At 44.0% G+C, this 18,009-nt stretch overlaps 1 protein-coding gene across 3 annotated transcripts in view; it reads left to right on the top strand.

The window, feature by feature from the left end:
* DOCK11 (dedicator of cytokinesis 11) overlaps positions 1-18,009 on the top strand; it is a 175,787-nt gene that overhangs the window by 142,932 nt on the left and 14,846 nt on the right. For all 3 annotated transcript variants that reach the window (XM_082207379.1, XM_082207381.1, XM_082207380.1), the window contains exons 45-50: positions 2,937-3,043; positions 3,503-3,625; positions 6,312-6,425; positions 7,246-7,392; positions 8,469-8,679; positions 9,133-9,323. In XM_082207379.1, coding sequence (XP_082063505.1) covers positions 2,937-3,043; positions 3,503-3,625; positions 6,312-6,425; positions 7,246-7,392; positions 8,469-8,679; positions 9,133-9,323 — 893 coding nt within the window. The remainder of the gene's footprint in view (positions 1-2,936; positions 3,044-3,502; positions 3,626-6,311; positions 6,426-7,245; positions 7,393-8,468; positions 8,680-9,132; positions 9,324-18,009) is intronic.

Here is an 18,009-nt window from a genome sequence, read left to right as displayed (position 1 = left end):
AAGAATTTCATAGTGTCCTTCAGGATATCGTTGTGCGTTGCCATCAGGGGTCGAACCCAATCTCGCGCCCCCTTCTCAAGATGCCCAATTACGAAAGCAACTCGGGATTCCTCATCAGGGAACTCATCAAACTGCACATTCAGGGCATATTGCATTTCAGTCCTAAAGGCATGGTAATCCTTGGGGTCCCCCCCAAACTTCTGCACTAATCCTGGTACCTTTCTGGGGAACTGAGTGGTTCTCCCCTTCTTGTCTGCATCTTGAGCCCTCCTCTCCTCGAGCCTCGCCGTCTGCAGCGCAAGTTGGACCTCCAATGCTCGGTATCTGTCTTCCAAGCTTGGACCAGCTCCACCCCCTGCGGCTCCGGCTCCTGCTGGGTCGCTCATGATGCCTTCTCCTGCACAGGCAGCGTACAGAGACTGTCGGACTGCTATCAGGGGATGATTAGCTGCTTGTGCTTAAAATAGTGCCCCTTCAGAGTTTGTGCGACCCCACAAACCTCTGTGTGTGACAGAGCTCCTCAGACATGTCTGCTCTAGTCACTTGTAGAGTCCGACAGTGGCTGTCTGCGGAAGCGCTTCCAGCAAAGAAGTTACTTAAAGGAAACGCGTCTCCTGGACTCACGACGTGACAGCTTCCGGCGAAGCATAGGTCTCCCTGCAGTTGCTTCTGACACCTCCCCGCTATTTTCGCTCGAAGTGTCTCTCACCCCTTTCTCTCCCCTTCTGCTTCCTGCCTGGGCTGCTGCGTGTCTCTCAGCATTACTGAGATCCTCCTCCAGAGACCCCGCGCTCCCCCTGCTGGTCCCTGCTTTGGCTGTTGACTCTCTCCCAGTCTCTGGGAGCCCTATCACTTCCCTTTCCTCCGATGTCAGTTCCCTGACAAGTATATTTACAGAAATATTGTAAAATTAATGAATGTTAGAAGGATACTGGAACGAAGTTATATGGCTTTAGCAGAAATGTTATAAAGAATTAAGTAAAAATAGATTGTTAATGGAACAAAATGGAAAATTTAAGGTTAGGGTGTTTTAAGTTAAATTTTAGAACGAAAATTGAGAAAGATGGAAAGGACTTGCTGAAATAGCTAATTGAACTAGAATACAAAAAAGGGAGGTGTGAGGAGGTTGATGAAACAAGTATATGAAAGGTAAAGACATGGAAAGGTTGGATGTGTTTTTAAATGTTTTTGTTTTGCTTCTTTGTGGTTTTATTGTATTGGGTTTTTTTCTTTTTATTGTATTGTATTGCTTTGCTTTGCTTTGTTTAACTCTTTTTTTCTTTTTGTAATTTTTGTAACTCTTAAACTTTTAATAAACATTACTTTAAAAAAACTAAAACAAACAAACAAACTGGGAGAGCCCTAGTGTTGCCATGGAAGACACCAGGTCCAGAGCCTGTGAGGAGGGAGTGGCATCAGCGTGGACGTTGAAGTCTCCCAATACCAATAGGTTAGGGAACTCCAAGGCCCAGCCGGCCACCGCCTCCAGCAGGCCTGACAGGGTGGCTGCTGGTGCGCTAGGTGGCCGGTACACCAGCCAGACAGCCAAGCTCACCTCGGTGCCCTACACTAGGCCAACACATTCAATGCCGGGGATCGATGGTGCTGGCAGAGCCCTGAAAGAGCAATCTTCCCAGATTAACAATGCCACCCCTCCCCCCCCAGCCCACAGTCCGCAACTGGTGGAGGACGGAGAAACACTAGGGGTAGGGATCAGGCCTGGGTTCCAAATGCACCCCTCTAGTCTTGCCCTCCTCAGCCTTCACCAGCCTTACTTCATACGCAGTCCCATGCAAAATTGGGTGTATTTGCCAGGCTGAGATATACCCTTGGGTAAGGTGATTGAGAGAGCGGTTGCTGAACAGCTTGGTGGATTTCTGGATGGAAAGTCGGCCTTGGTCATGGGACCAAGACAGCTTTGGTCACCCTAACAGATGATCTCCATGGGCAGTTGGATTGAGGCTGGTCGGGGCTGCTGATCCTTTTAGACTTGTCAGGAGCCTTCGACATGGTCAATCACGAACTTTTGGACCACCACCTTGCCGACATGGAGATTCAGGACACAGTCTTACAATGGCTGCGCTCTTTCTTTTCTGGTTGGGGACAGGGGGTGGTGTTAGGGGAGGAGCTGTTGTTGCGCCACTCCTTGGTGGGAAAAAATGTTTACATTTACCTCCCCCCCCAAAAAAACAACAACAACAAGAGTCCTTTTTGTTGGGAATAACCCAGACAGAAATGCCGAGGTGCCAGAAAAGTTTATTTATGTATGCAACAACAACAGCCCATGTTCTGATAGCCCCCAAATGGAAAGTGAGCAAGGTCCCTTGTCAAGAGGACTGGCAGTTTAAGATGTTAGAATATTCAGAACTTGCAGGCTTAACACACAGAATAAGAGAGCAAGAAGAACCTATATTGAAAGGAGAGAGGTAAATATTTATTTAATATATGGAAAATTATTGTACACAGCTGAAAACTCTGGCACCATTAAGATAAATTCAACAGAGTAAACAATATTGGATTGTAAAAGTGGGGAATTGATTTGAATGGCTATACAGTAGTAAAATATGCAGGAATGTACGATATGTAATATGAATCATGGAAGGAGAAGAAGGGAAGTCATTGGATATTTTAAAGTTTGTAAAATGTTTATTTTGAAATGTAGAAAAGAGATTTTTGCAGGATTTCATATGGTTGTAAATTGTACTTCATTGTTCCTGGCTTGTAAGCTGCTTTAAGAGGCATTTTTTCTTGAAAAGTGGTGGGCATATTTATTAAAGTAAATAAATGAAACAATGAGCAAATCATGCACGAGACAGCTAGATTCCACACACAGACAGCAGTCAATGCTAGTGACGCCAGGGGCAGGTAAAATGTGAGATGCATAATCTCCATGTGGTTTGTTCCCTTCCCACTGATCTTTCTCCTTCTGACTGTAGAACTATTTCCAGCTGGATGCTCATCTTTCAAGAAAATTACACCCAATATTGATGAAGAGGGGGCGATGAAAGAAGACGCGGGGATGATGGACGTTCATTACAGTGAAGTAAGGCAGGCTATTGCACACTGACAGGAGAGTGTGTGTGCAGTTTTCATGAAGACTTCCACATGCAGGGTGGGAGATTTATATTTGTCCTAGTGAGAGACCCCCTGTCCCGCCTCCGATGATAATTGTAAGATTGGAGGGAGGCTGTTATTGGGTTAAGGTTAAGGTTTACAAGCACACCACACATTTACTATGGTCTCAGTGAAAATTGTCATTATCTGCCTGCTATTTTTTTAATAGTAAAAAACAACAACTGGATGTGCTGGGTGGTGATCGCACTATTCGAATAGCATCTGGTTGTGCTCTTAGGATGGAACCGTTCCAAACAGTCATCTGATCTTGTTCTGCGTTTTCTGCTGTGTTGATTTCTGTCCCTTCAGAAAAAGCACGATGATCCCAGCAACTTTCCCCTTGTTTAATCTTTTTTTTAAAAAAAATTAAATAAAATTCTTCCTTCAGGAGGTCCTGGTAGAGCTATTGGAGCAGTGTGTTGATGGCTTGTGGAAAGCAGAGCGTTATGAAACCATCTCAGAGATTTCGAAGCTGATCATTCCAATCTATGAGAAACGACGCGAGTTTGAGGTACTGGCTCACAACACAATCCTATATGCACATCTGTTGAGAAGTAAGCTCCATTAAGTTCAGCAGAAATTTGCCTCAGGTCAGTGGACAGCCTTCACCAATCAGGTGCCCACCAGATGTTTGATGGTTCAGTTCCCATTCGCTCTGGCCACTGGCCACAGAGGCTGTTGGCTGGGGTTGGAGGGAGTTGTCCCCTTGGAACATCTGGACAGCATCAGGAGGGAAGGCATGGAATCCAAATCAGCCTTTCATTATAGCAGCCCTCCATACAGGGGATGGCCACCAAAACTGTGACTTAAGGCTCATAGCTAACTTCATGGGGACTGAGAAGCTTAACATGTGACAGCATCCCTGCTGCACCCTGGAACCTGTGCCATGTGGGGAGGCGAGTTCCTGGCCAAACAGAGTGTACCCCATGCCCACGTTTAGACCCTGCTGCAGTCACCAGGTGAAATAGATATTTTATCCCAGCTGCCTTTCATCAAATAGCCTAAAAATTCCCTTAGTGCCTCCTGACATCTCTCAAGGAAGTACAGAACTTGGCACTAGACATAGCATGGTATGCTAAAGGAGACTCCAAGGTTTTAAATTAAGATTTAAAAGTTCATTAAAAAGATAAAAAGTGGTTCTTAGGAAAAATGTTTAGATGCAAGAAACCTTACAGGCACGCAAAAACATCCTCTCCACTTTAAGCAGAAGCAGAAATAAGGAAAGAGTTAAATTCCGTCCACTCTGCTTGAAAATAAAAAGGTCCCTTACCTTTCATACTGAGCTTGTACTGAGCAAGCTTTCAGGTCTTCAAGACCTGATCTTCAGGCTCAGTAATAACAACACTTAACATTTGTGTTGTGCTTCCAACTGCAAAAAGCACTTCAAATGCAATATCTTGTAATCCTCACAACAACCCTGTGTCAGGCTTCCTCAACCTCGGCCCTCCAGATGTTTTGAAACTACAATTCCTATCATCCCTGACCACTGGTCCTGCTAGCTTGGGATCATGGGAGTTGTAGGCCAAAAACATCTGGAGGGCCGAGGTTGAGGAAGCCTGCTGTAAGTGGTATTATCCCCTCTATTGCAAAGCAAAGTTGTGGGAGATTGAGGGTAAGGAAGGGCAGCATGCCCAAGGCTACCTGATGAGTTCATGGCAGAGGTGAAATCTGAGCTAAGGAGGGAGGAACAAAGAAGTTCAAAATTTTGGCAGTTTTTAGGCTTGCCTTTACATTGAAGAGTGCAGGAGAAGAGCTCTTCTGGATCAGACCATGGCATATCTAGTCCAGCATCCTGTTCTCACAGTGGCCAGACAGATCCCTGTGGGAAACCAGCAAGCCAGACCCGAGTGCAAGAGCATCTGATACTCAGAGGCACAAAGGCCTCTGACAGTGAAGGGAGAGCTTAGCCACCAAGGCTAGTAGCTGCTGATAGCCTATTCCTCCATGAATCTGCCTGGTCCTCTTTTATAGCCATCCCAATGGGTAGCCATCCCTGCCTCCTGTGGCAGCTGTGTGATGGCTTTCCTTTGCAATATTCAACTGCTTAGTAATATTCAACTGCTTGCTACCTTTATTTGGGTGTTTTTTTAAAATGAACCTCTCTGTGTTTTTAATATCAATTCAGAGAAAAAAACGAGAAGCTATAGCAACAACACGAAAAGAATCAGCAGTGAAAGATGGTTCTTTTCCTTAAAAAAATAAAAAAATGACTTTTCTTGATACATATTTTAGGTTAACAACAACAACAACAAACAAGACACATATAACATAACTCGACTATAAATTTAATTCCAGTGCTGCTTGGGGATGCACAAAAAAAGGAAAGTCCCAAACAATCATGGAGAAGATGTAGAAACAGCAATATGGAAGGCCCGCAGAGATAATTTATGAAATTTAATTTATAGGTCAAAATGTTTAAGTATAATACCTGTCCATAAAGGGCAATGAAAATCTGGGGGAAGGGCTATTCCCTGTTGTCACAAAACAAATTCAGCAAACAAATCCAGACATTCTAAAAACAATTATAATTAAAACATCTCAAACCAATTCAAGCTTAAAAGATCCTAGAAGCTGTTGAAGTTAAAAACATTCTTCCATCTGATGATCTTAGGGTTGCCATGTATGTTCAGCCTCCACATATCTAAGTAAACAGGGATGTATTCAAAATCCTCCTGAAAGTTACTAATGATGGTGACAGGTGCACCTCACTAGGGAGGGCATTCCACAACTGTGGAACCACCACAGAAAAGGCCCTGTCATGGATCAGTGCCAACTGGGCAGTCCCCAGTGTCCAAGAATGATAAAATCAATGCTGGAGACCAAACGCTGAAGACCAGGAGTGGGTGAGGGTGTTCAGGGGTAAACAGCCGAGCAATTGCTTCAGGGTTTGTGCGGGGTGTGTGGGTGTGTGGGTGTGCACACTTACTCATTCTTCCCCATTTGTCAAACAACTGGGAGAAAGGTCAAATCCCGAGCTCTGCTCATGATGCAGAAACAGCCCCAACTCTGAGTCAGTGGTTGCACAGCCATCCTCAACTCTCCAGTGAAAGTATCACAAGTAAATCTTTGATGGCAAAGCACAGCTCCTTGGGTTGGTTCTCAGCCCCACAACAAAGTTTGCAGATGGTGATAAGCAGGCTTTGAGCTTCAGCAGGGCTTGAACCATTTGGCCAATTCTGTTTTTGCTTCATCTCCAGAAACTTACGCAAGTGTACAGAACACTTCACGGCGCTTACACTAAAATCCTGGAAGTGATGCAGACTAAAAAAAGGCTGCTGGGCACTTATTTCCGAGTTGCTTTTTATGGACAGGTAAGTGTCTCAGTCGCTTGGGGAGTCGCTCAGTGGCAGAGCATCTGCTTTGGTTGCAGAAGGTCCCAGGTCCAGTCTCCAACCACATCTCCACAGAGGGCTTGCTGCTGGAGAGCTGCTGCCTGTCAATGCAGAGATAGACCCTTGGTCTGACTGGTATAAAGCAGCTGCCTCCTATGTTCCCCAGACTGACAGCTGACGTGATCAGCACCAAAATCCTTGATCTTGAGTGGCCTTTGCAAACTAGTCTTTTTCCCCTCTGCATTAGAAATCGCAAAAAAAAACATTTTTAGAAATTACCTTGCTGTCCACAAGCACAAGTGAGTGATGTAGCTATGCTTGGCAAAGGAAATTAAAACCTGTGTTCAGAATGCAACATTTACATCTGGACAAGCTGCTTTCTATAACCTTTATAAATCATGTGGATTGGGGAAATTTGCACCACTTTTGCACTCTTTTGCTTGCTGCTTTGCATAATTTATTTTGGTTTTGTCTAGTGATAAGATGGGAAAGGGAGCTAAATCCTCTCTATTTTCTCACTCACTCTTACTAATCTACTCCTCTAACATCTGCTATTCCAGTAGGCGTTGGCTGCGCACTCGCAAGCATGAGGACATGGAACAGCCATGAGGACTAGGAAGTTGTTTTAGGAAAGGAGAATCTAGGAAAGCTAAATTCTGCACCCAGCACTACATTCATCACTTGCTATGCACTCCCATGGAATTCTGAGCATAGGGTAGATGTTTGATTTGTAGTCACTGCAACCATTTTTAAATTTCTTCCAATCATGTTGTTTGTTGTGCATTTCTGATCAACAAAGGCTTTCTTTGAAGAAGAGGATGGCAAGGAATACATCTACAAAGAGCCTAAGCTAACAGGTCTATCAGAGATCTCCTTCCGCCTGCTGAAACTTTATGGGGACAAATTTGGAGCAGAGAATGTCAAAATCATCCAGGACTCAAATAAGGTGACACAGAAATGCTTGCAGTCCTCCCCTCTCTTGGCAGCGCCCACCCTCAGACAATGTAAAAGTAAAGGTACCCCCTGGCCATTAGGTCCAGTCGCAGACGACTCTGGGATTGCGGCACTCATCTCGCTTTATTGGCCGAGGAAGCAGGCAAACAGCTTCTGGGTCATGTGGCCAGCATGGCTAAGCCGCTTCTGGCAAACCAGAGCAGCGCACGGAAACGCCGTTTACCTTCCCGCCAGAGCGGTACCTATTTATCTACTTGCACTTTTGACGTGCTTTCGAACTGCTAGGGGGGCAGGAGCAGGGACCGAGCAACGGGAGCTCACCCTGTCGCGGGGATTCGAACTGCCGACCTTCCGATCAGCAAGCCCTAGGCTCAGTGGTTTAGACCACAGCGCCACCCGCCACCAATGTAGGAGCAGGCATTGCAGAAAGGAATAGAGATGTTGTTCTGAGATCTGCCTCTCACTTGTGATCGAGGGAGATCACAAACTGATCCATTTTTGTGAGGGAAAGGGTCTGCCCATGGGAAACTAATCAGAGAGCTTGAGGTAGGCACCTCTTGCCTTGCTGGCTGCCTTGGAAGCATTTCTATACAGTTCTTGGCCGATTGGAAGGCTGGGCTAGGAAAAGCCAATTTTAGCCAGGGATGTCATCCAATAGCGATGCAAGAATAAACCTCCTAAGATTGGGTACATTCATATGACAATTTATTCTGTTTGCACATTTCCCCAACAGCTGACTTCTGTCAGCATTATAATTCAGATTTCACATGACATAAAAGCCACTTCCAGAAATATACTGGAAGGCAGCATTCACATGAGAGTTTATTCCCTTTCCATGACATTTCCCAAATGGTTAAGTTCCACATGTTTGAGCTTTCACATGACATAAGTCACTTCTAGAAAAAAGTGGGATATAGTGCAAATTTAGTACTCATTTTCTGCCACTGGAAGAAAAGCAGCAGGAGAGCAGCAGGTCATGTGGTTCTTAGATTCTTGGTCCACGGTCCCTGATTGTGGTGCAGAGCTAGGCTGGGCCTCTTTCCTTACTCGTTTTCTCGCTTTCTTCAGGTGAATGCCAAAGACCTGGACTCCAAGTATGCGCACATTCAAGTGACTTATCTGAAGCCCTACTTTGATGAGAAAGAGCTCTCAGAGAGGAAGACAGATTTTGAAAGGAACCACAACATCAACCGATTTGTGTTCGAGACACCATATACTTTGTCTGGGAAAAAACATGGGAGTGTGGAAGAGCAGTGCAAGAGGCGGACGATCCTTACCAGTGAGATTCGTCTTCTAAGATGCTGGGAAAGGGTACAGGCAGCAGGGAGAGAGGGCCATGCTATGTATGTCAACAAAACGTGTTTTGATGGTGATTTATGCAGTCAGCTGCTTTTAATTCCCCATCATGAGAAGGAATGTGGGATCAAAAGATAACACCCATCTGAGTTTGCTTTTTTTCCTCCTCCTTCTTAATCCATTTTCCTTTCATGCCATGTGTTTATAGATCACAAGCATGAGGGCAGGGACTGCTTTACCAGTGCATTTGTGAGTTGCCCTGGGAGCCTGGGTTTTTTTGTTTTTTGTTTTTTTGCACAAGAGCAGGGGAAAAAAATGTTTTAGATAGATAAAAGAGGTTTATCTAAAGTTAATGTCACAAGTTTGGGTATGTGGCTCTACCCACACAGGACTCCTTGTGCACATGCCACCATTTTTGTTTACTCTCCCCTTCCAGCATCCAACTCCTTCCCCTACGTCAAAAAGAGGATTCCCGTCAGTCATGAGCACCAAGTCAATCTGAAGCCGATCGATGTGGCAACTGATGAAATCAAGGCAAAGACGGCCGAGCTGCAGCAACTGTGTACTTCAGCAGATGCTGACATGATCCAACTGCAGCTGAAGCTTCAAGGCTCCGTTTCAGTGCAGGTTGGTGGCTGGGCACACTATAAATCACCCCCACCACCACCATCATCAATTTATTCATCACCTTCAAACAACTTTCACATCAGGGGTTGCTTTGCCACATGACTGTTGTAAGTCATTCTGAATTGCTTTTTGCCGGGGGGAGGGGGGAGTGACTGATAAATTTAATGATAAAATAGTTAAACACACACATAAAAGAAACCCCAGCAAATTCATTTAAAATGAGACTGGAACCCTCGTGCCCTTGATAGAAACAGTGTGCTGGCTAGAGGCCAGTTTGCTTTTTCAGAAACCGTCAACTGACATCAGTTCCCAGCAACCTCGAGATCATTGGATGGAAGGTTTTTGAATTGCAATTGTTTTTAGAATGTTTTTAACTGTGATGGCATTTACAGGTTCGTAAATTGCAATTGTTTTAAGAATGTCTTGATCTGTTTCAGAATGCTTTTGCTTTTCCGTTTGTTTCAACTTAGGTATCTGTTTGCAGCCCTGGGCCTTCTGTGCCAGTTGTAGGACCGGAGAAGGTTGATTCTGTGGGAGGCAATCTTTTGGGTATTTGGGTGCTAGGCTGCTTAGGGCTTTGTACTAATGTGGTGGATTGATCCCAGTAGCTCACTGGCAGCCAGTGCTGTGCTCTCAAGATTCATGACATGTGGTCCTCTCTCCAGCCTACCTGCCACATTCTGCACTAGCTGCAGCCTCTGAAGTTTCCTTAGTGCACTATGTTCCTACAACAAACAGGCCTTTCCTGCTGTGATGCCAAAGAGGCGCACCTGTCACTGACAGCTTGTTGCTGCCAGACAAAGAGCACCTTGTCTGCCCAGGCATTTTAGACTTTAAGATTATTTATATTTTTCTAGTTTGCTGCTCCATTGTTTTCAGTTTTAATTTGTTTTGTCTGCTTTCTCATTATAATCATTTATCATCATCATCATTATTGCATATTTATTTATACCCTGCCTTTTTCCCTGACAGGGACTCAAGGCAGCTTACAGATAAAATAAGAACAGCTAAAAACATATTGGGGAGGGGAATCATTAAAAAACAATTAAACATTAATAGAATTAAAACTATTATAAAAAGATTTATTAAAAGATCTATATATAAAAATAAAAGAGCTATTAAAAACATACAGATAATTGCAATAAAAACAGCATGGCACCAACCCTTTCATTAAAACCAGACAGTTCCCAAAAGCCAGCGGAAGGACAACAAGGAGGGAGCTAGTCTAACTTCTCTAGGGAGGAATTTCCAAAGTCTGGGAGCAGCCACCGAGAAGGCCCTCTCCCGCGTTCTTACCAAAGGGTCCCTTTTTACTTTTTGGGGTTTTTTTGTAAAATATTTATTAAGATTTTCAAAAAAATACAAAACAAAAAGAAAAAAGAAAAATACAAAATAAAAATGGTTAAAAACAATTCAATCTTTCCGTCAGATATTTTTCATTTGCTTATTTCCCGGACCTCCTCACGCCTCCCTTTTCTGTATTCCAGTTCAGATTGTTAGTTCAGCAAATCCCTTCCCTCTTTATTCATCTTAGACTTCAATTTTAAAATATTGTGACATTAAATTTTTACCTATTAATAATCATTTTCTCTTATTCCCTTATAACATTACAGCTAAAGACCACTTAGTTTCTATCCAACATCATACTAACATTCATTAATTTTACAATATTTCTGTAGATAATCTTTAAACTTCTTCCAATCTTCTTCCACCAACTCTTCTCCCTGGTCTCGGATTCAGCCAGTCATTTCTGCCAATTCCATATAGTCCATCACCTTCATCTGCCATTCTTCCAAAGTGGGTAGATTTTTTTTTTAATAGATATTTATTAAGAATTTTCCATTTCAAAAAACAACAACAAAAAACAACAAAAAACATATACAGTTTAGAACCCTTCTTTTTCTATAACATATTTCTCTGACTTCCCCACACCTCCCCTTCTTATATTCCAATTCAAATTGTTAATTCAACAAGTTCTTATCCCCAATTTTTAACCTTTTTATATTTAGTTCAATTTAAAAGACCATTTTTACAACATCAAAATTTATGCATCAATATTCATTCTTAAATCTTAAATCCTTTTTCTAAAGTCGACCCAAATTCTCTTCCACGAATTTCCCACTTTTCATACTAGTAACAAAACAGAATAAAAAGAAAAAAGATGGATTATAATTATGCACCCTTTGGATCCCCAAACCCCACCCCGCCCCCTTAACGGTTTCAATCCCCAACAAATGTCCATCAGTCTTAATCTGCTATCAGCCTGGAGATCTAACGTCCGAGGCTCTCAATTCTCTCTCAGTTCCTCTCTGCCGGTTTTTTTGATAGTCCTTAGTATTAAACACCAGATCTCGGAGACGCTCTGGCCCGATAGGAACAATGTTTCTTCCAGCCAGACCTCCATACTTAAAAGTGGAGCCCAAATCTTGTTTCTTACTCCTTTCAAGTCCAAATGTCCCCGAAGCTCCAACTTTCACCTTAATCAGATTTGTAATCCTTGGGTCTTCAGATCTCCACATAAAGAGATCTCTCCATTCTTCAATCTCGAGCTCAGACCAGATTTTCATCATCAAGTTCTTATTTTCCTTTGTAACCATCATGTCAGGCCTCTGGCTCTCCTTTGTCATCTGCAACATTACATCTCCTTCCTTTTCCTCAGAAACAACATGTGTCTCTTTCTCCACACTCTCAAAGTTCTCAACTTTCTCCTCTTGTCCAGCTGCATGAACTTCCTGGATCAAATCCTTATCAAATTCAATGCACTTGTTTACTGTTAAGTCCAGGGTTGCAACGTTAGTAGCCAAAACATCAATTTGGCCTTGTAACTTTCCCAAGAGAAAGAAAATTATGTCCAATTTAGCTTGAGTTTTCCCTCCTTCAGCCATTCTTGTAATGTCCCAAAACCCGCTCTAGAGGGATTTGGTTACTTAATATTCCTTCCAGTTCAAATCCAAAAATCAAGTTAGTTTGTATCAGTTTTTCCTTATTTTCAACAAAATATAGCCAAATAGGAATGAATATAACCAGCAGAGACAGTATAAAACAAAGTTCTCTTTTCCCGTCTTGACAGCTAATTTGACAGCTGTCAAACTCTTCAATATCTCTTCAGCAGGCTCTCTCGCGGATCACTCCCGGGTCCGGGGGGGGGTGGCACTTCAGCTCCCAAAATTAGCTCTTATCCTCCAGTAAGATTACTTAAACTGCCAAATCGTGAAATTAATGTCTTTACCCAATAAAAAAGAAAAAATCCTCTCGACCTTAGTTAGCTGGTCCTTGCTTTAGATTATATATAAGACGGGGAGACGGACTTCCTATTTGTGCCTTCCCCGATCGTGCCTAATTCAAAAAAAATAAAAATTCTTTACAAGTCCAATTTTCGTACTACTCACGGGTTGCTGCTTTAGAGTCCAGTTGTTCATAAGAAGAAGTCAGCGCTCTCCGACCATGGCATGCGGCTTCACTCTGCAGGAGGAGCAGTCGACTCTCAGCACTGCGCCACTCACCCCGGCCCCCGTTCCGAAGCCTTTAAAAAGGCTCCTTCGCGGGTCGGGGGTGCAAATGGTGCCCGCCGAGTCACCAGGTTCACAGGCTTCACCGCCTGTGATTTTTAAGGGTCCCCACGTCACCGCAGCGGCTAGACCCAACTCCTGCGGAGCCGATTTCCTCCGGAGCTCAGAGGGAATCCGCCATTAGCCAATTGTGCTAACCCCGAAGTCCCCAAAGTGGGTAGATCTTGTGTCTCCTAATACTTTGCGATGAGTATTCTTGCTGCTGTTGTGGCATACATAAAGAAAGTTCTGTCCTTCTTTGACACCAATTGGCTGATAATGCCCAGGAGAAAGGCCTCTGGTTTCTTCAGGAAGGTATATTTAAATACCTTTTTCATTTCATTATATATCATCTCCCAGAAAGCCTTAATCCTTGGGCACGTCCACCAAAGGTGAAAGAATGTACCTTCAGTTTCTTTACATTTCCAACATTTATTATCGGGCAGATGATAGATTTTTGCAAACTTGACTGGTGTCATGTACCACCTGTATATCATTTTCATAATATTCTCTCTTAGGGCATTACATGCCGTAAATTTCATACCTGTGGTCCACAACTGTTCCCAGTCAGCAAACATAATGTTATGTCCAACATCTTGTGCCCATTTAATCATAGCAGATTTGACCGTTTCATCCTGAGTATTCCATTTCAACAGCAAGTTATACATCTTTGACAAAATCTTAGTTTTAGGTTCTAACAGTTCTGTTTCTAGTTTTGACTTTTCCACCTGGAAGCCAATTTTCTTGTCCAAATTATATGCCTCCATTATCTGATAGTAATGAGGCCAGTCTCGCACTTTATCTTTTCATTTCTCAAAACTCTGCAATTTCAATTTGTCTGCTTCTTGTTCCAAAATTTCCCAATATTTTGGCCATTTAGCCTCCATATTGAGTTTTTTCTGAGCCTTCGCCTCCATTGGTGATAGCCACCTTGGGGTTTTGTTTTCAAGTAAGTCTTTATATCTTCCTTTTTACTGTTTTTAAATTACAGTTATCATGGTGCGAATTAAGCATTATTCACACCTTTGTATGTCGCCCTGGACTCTAGCGACAAAGAGTGGCTAACAAACATTTTAAATAAATAAATGGTGCTTCCCTTGTTTTCCTGGGTTCTTTTTCACCAATATTCATAGAATCATAGAATCATAGAGTTGGAATAGACCACAAGGGCCATCGAGTCCAACCCCCTGCCAAGCTGGAAACACCATCAGAGCACTCCTGACATATGGTTGTCAAGCCTCTGCTTAAAGACCTCCAAAGTAGGAGACTCCACCACACTCCTTGGCAGCAAATTCCACTGTTGAACAGCTCTTACTGTCAGGAAGTTCTTCCTAATGTTTAGGTGGAATCTTCTTTCTTGTAGTTTGGATCCATTGCTCCGTGTCCGCTTCTCTGGAGCAGCAGAAAACAACCTTTCTCCCTCCTCTATGTGACATCCTTTTATATATTTGAACATGGCTATCATATCACCCCTTAACCTCCTCTTCTCCAGGCTAAACATGCCCAGCTCCCTTAGCCGTTCCTCATAAGGCATCGTTTCCAGGCCTTTGACCATTTTGGTTGCCCTCCTCTGGACACGTTCCAGTTTGTCAGTGTCCTTCTTGAACTGTGGTGCCCAGAACTGGACACAGTACTCCAGGTGAGGTCTGACCAGAGCAGAATACAGTGGCACTATTACTTCCCTTGATCTAGATCAGGGGTCTGCAACCTTTAAGACAAAAAGAGCCACTTGGACCCGTTTCCGAAGGGAAAAAAACCTGGGAGCCGCAAAACCGTTGTGATATTTAAAACAAATATATCTCCAGATCCGCAATCTGACAGCGGGCGGGAAGGTGACGTCGGGACTAATGCACGCACCGCCCCCATGCGACGTCACAGCCAGTACAGCGCCCGCCACTGTGGGAAGTGTCGGGGCGCACAATGCGCCTCCTCCCTCGCTAGTATCTGCCCCGGAACCGCGGCAAAGGTGTAAAAGAGCCACATGCGGCTCCGGAGCCGCAGGTTGCAGACCCCTGATCTAGATGCTATACTCCTATTGATGCAGCCCAGAATTGCATTGGCTTTTTTAGCTGCTACGTCACACAGTTGTAATTTTCTTTTTAAACTGCATGAGGCAACAACCAGTTTTCCTGGCAAATGTTTCTCGATAAGGTGCTGTGTACCATAATGGCACCACATAAATAATGGTTTTCCTGGTAATAGACAAGGCACCCAGCCATTTTGGCATGATTGGGGGCTGTGAGCATTTATGCACTGTTTGTGTTTGACTACCATTAGTGGCATGGAAACATGGACATTTAAGTTAAGAGGTACAAAAGGAGTGAAGCTGTTATGTATGTTCTTTAGGAATGGTAAGGATGGACACTGCAATGGGAGTGACCGAAATACGAGCAACAAGATTCCACTAGCACAACAGTTGTGTAATATTAAAACTCAATCGTCCAGTAGTTCAAGAGCCCTTGCACTAGCAGACAATGTTGGATCCCACCCAGCCTCAATAAAAATGGGCCTCTATCCAGTGTATAAAATTTCTTTAGTCCAAGTGTCGCTTATTATTCTAAACAGCCTGGCAGAAAAGATAGGTTCTCAGTTGATTCTATGTTGATTCCAACCAAAGCTTCAAGGGGAGGGTCCCTTCATCCACTATGAGTCCAAGCCATACCTGAACAGTGGAATTCCAAGGCTCAGCTGGCTAGACCTGACAATCTTGTGTTCCACAACTTTGTTGTTGGCATCCATCTGTCTCAAGAGACAATGGAGGGCACCTCCAGGGGTGAAGTTAAACCACTGTATTAGCAACACCAAAGTGACCTCCCCAGGATGCAAGCTTGGGCAGTGCATGTGAAGGTCCTAGTCTGCCCAGGTGGCAAGACCCCTCCCTCTCGGCCTCACTGATGTGGTCCAAAGGGAAGCAGAGCAAGACGTTTGGCACCAGCTTGGCTGCAGGAGTTGCTGGAAGGAGGTGTGCAAGGCACCATCCAACCCTCTTAGGGACTCCACTCTGGGTTTGTGTAGGGTTCACGTCTTAGCTATTTATTCTCCTGAAGATATCCTGCAGGGCAATAGAGGTTTAGGATCAGAGTTTTCCTTCTCCTAGATGGTATACTTCCCTGTCTTCACATGCATGGGAAGTTCCTAATTCACTGGGGGTTTGAGACCCCTTGCTACCCTCACCTGGTTTAGCCAGCCAGTCAAAGCCATTTCCCAGGGTGTGGTTGCTGTCTCATGCTGACAGCTTCTATGAGCCACAGGTGAGAGCTGAGTGCAGGGTGGGGACCAAAGGTGACAAACTTCCCAAGGAGTATGACATGTCCTCCACCAGAGGTACTACCCCATCCCTTAATACCCCATGCACCCCACAAAAAATCTTTGTACCTTGTAGATTTTGCATTTATTATACAGCACTCACCTCTTATTTTCATCTGTCAAACTGGTCTGGTTTTCATCACTTGATCTAAGAGAGGGGCTGACAGTAAGTGGGTGTCCATGCCTCAGAGCAAGAGGGTTAGGCTCTGTGATCTCCTTACTCCCATCCAGACTTGAGTCTCTGTAGTTTGGAATTCTTGCATTTCTTGTCTTCCTCTGCTGGGGGTGCCTTCACACAAGTGCACACGCAAATTACTTTTTGATGATGCCAGTTCATGTATTCAGCTGCTAGCTGGGATGCATTGTTTTCCATTCCACCCTGGATTTGGCATATGCAGCCCTTTTTCCATTCCACTGCAATTCATTTTCTACCCAAAACTACAATCTTGCCGTCTGCTGCAGGGAAATTGTGTACTTTACCCCGTTCATTTGAATGCAAAGGAGAAGCAAGGCAAAGAGCATTGGTAGTATAATCAATTGCATATCATTTCCGAGCTAAAAGCAACAACAGCACTGAATACTAATCATATTCACTGGATTCATTTCTGTCCCAGACATGCAACATATGAGCAAACATTGGCAATTTCTGCTCCCTTTTCTGCCTTCCAACATCCCTAGGCGCCAGGCACCAATGGCTGGTTGATACAGGCACAGTCCCCAAGAATCATCTAGTCCAACCCCCTGCAATGCAGGCATCTCAGCTAAAGTATCCATCACAGGTGGCCAGCCAATCTCTGCTGAAAAACCTCCAAGGAAGGAGAGTCCACAAGGGAATATGTTCCACTGCCAAGCAGCTCTTATTGTCAGAAAGTTCTTTCTGATGTTAAACCAGAATCTCACTGAGAGCCAGTGTGGTGTAGTGGTTAAGAGCGGTAGTCTCATAATCTGGGGAACCGGGTTTGTGTCTCCGCTCCTCCACATGCAGCTGCTGGGTGATCTTGGGCCAGTCACACTTCTCTGAAGTCTCTCAGCCCCACTCACCTCACAGAGTGTTTGTTGTGGGGGAGGAAGGGAAAGGAGAATGTGAGCCGCTTTGAGACTCCTTAAAAGGGAGTGAAAGGCGGGATATCAAATCCAAACTCTTCTTCTTCTTCTTCTTTTCTTGTAACTTGAAGCCATTGGTTGGAGTCCCATTTTCTGGAGCAGGAGAAAAGCTTGCTCCATCTTGCATAGGACAGGCCTTGAGATCACTGAAGATGGCTCTCATATCTCCTCTTAGTCTTCTCTTTTCCAGGCTAAATAGACCCAGCTCCTTCAATCGTTCTCCATAAGTCTTGGTTTCCTGACCCTTGATCATCTTTGTTGCCCTCCTCTGCACACGTTCCAGCTTGTCAATATCCTTCTTAAATTGTGGTGCACAGAACTGGACATAATAGCATCCAGGGATGATGTTCCCTTCTGTGGGTGAATAACCTGTTGCAGATCTAGTAGCATGGATAGAACTTCCATGTTACCTTGCATTGCCTTACAGTAAGTACAAATGCTTTTCTGGATGGAATCAGTTTCCACATTCAGTGCCCAGGCACCAAGGATACATGCATGAGTGATTGTACTTGGCATATGTGAATCAGAACAAGAGGCCTTGAAAGTTTGGGAATCAATTTGTGAAGCATTCCATGCTTTTAACATGCATGGGATGGAGGGCATTTCTCTCATACCCTCCCACAATCATCACTGGAATTCTTAAGTATTCTGATTGACAGATGGAGGAGGATAGATAAAAGACGGTACTTGTTTACACAATGTGTAATAATTTATGGAAAGCAGTGTTA

This window comes from Podarcis vaucheri, assembly GCF_965113315.1.
Source record: "Podarcis vaucheri genome assembly, chromosome: Z".
Taxonomy (NCBI): Eukaryota; Metazoa; Chordata; class Lepidosauria; order Squamata; family Lacertidae; genus Podarcis; species Podarcis vaucheri.
Note: the sequence above shows the minus strand (reverse complement) of the source record. Positions and strands in the feature narration are given on the sequence as shown.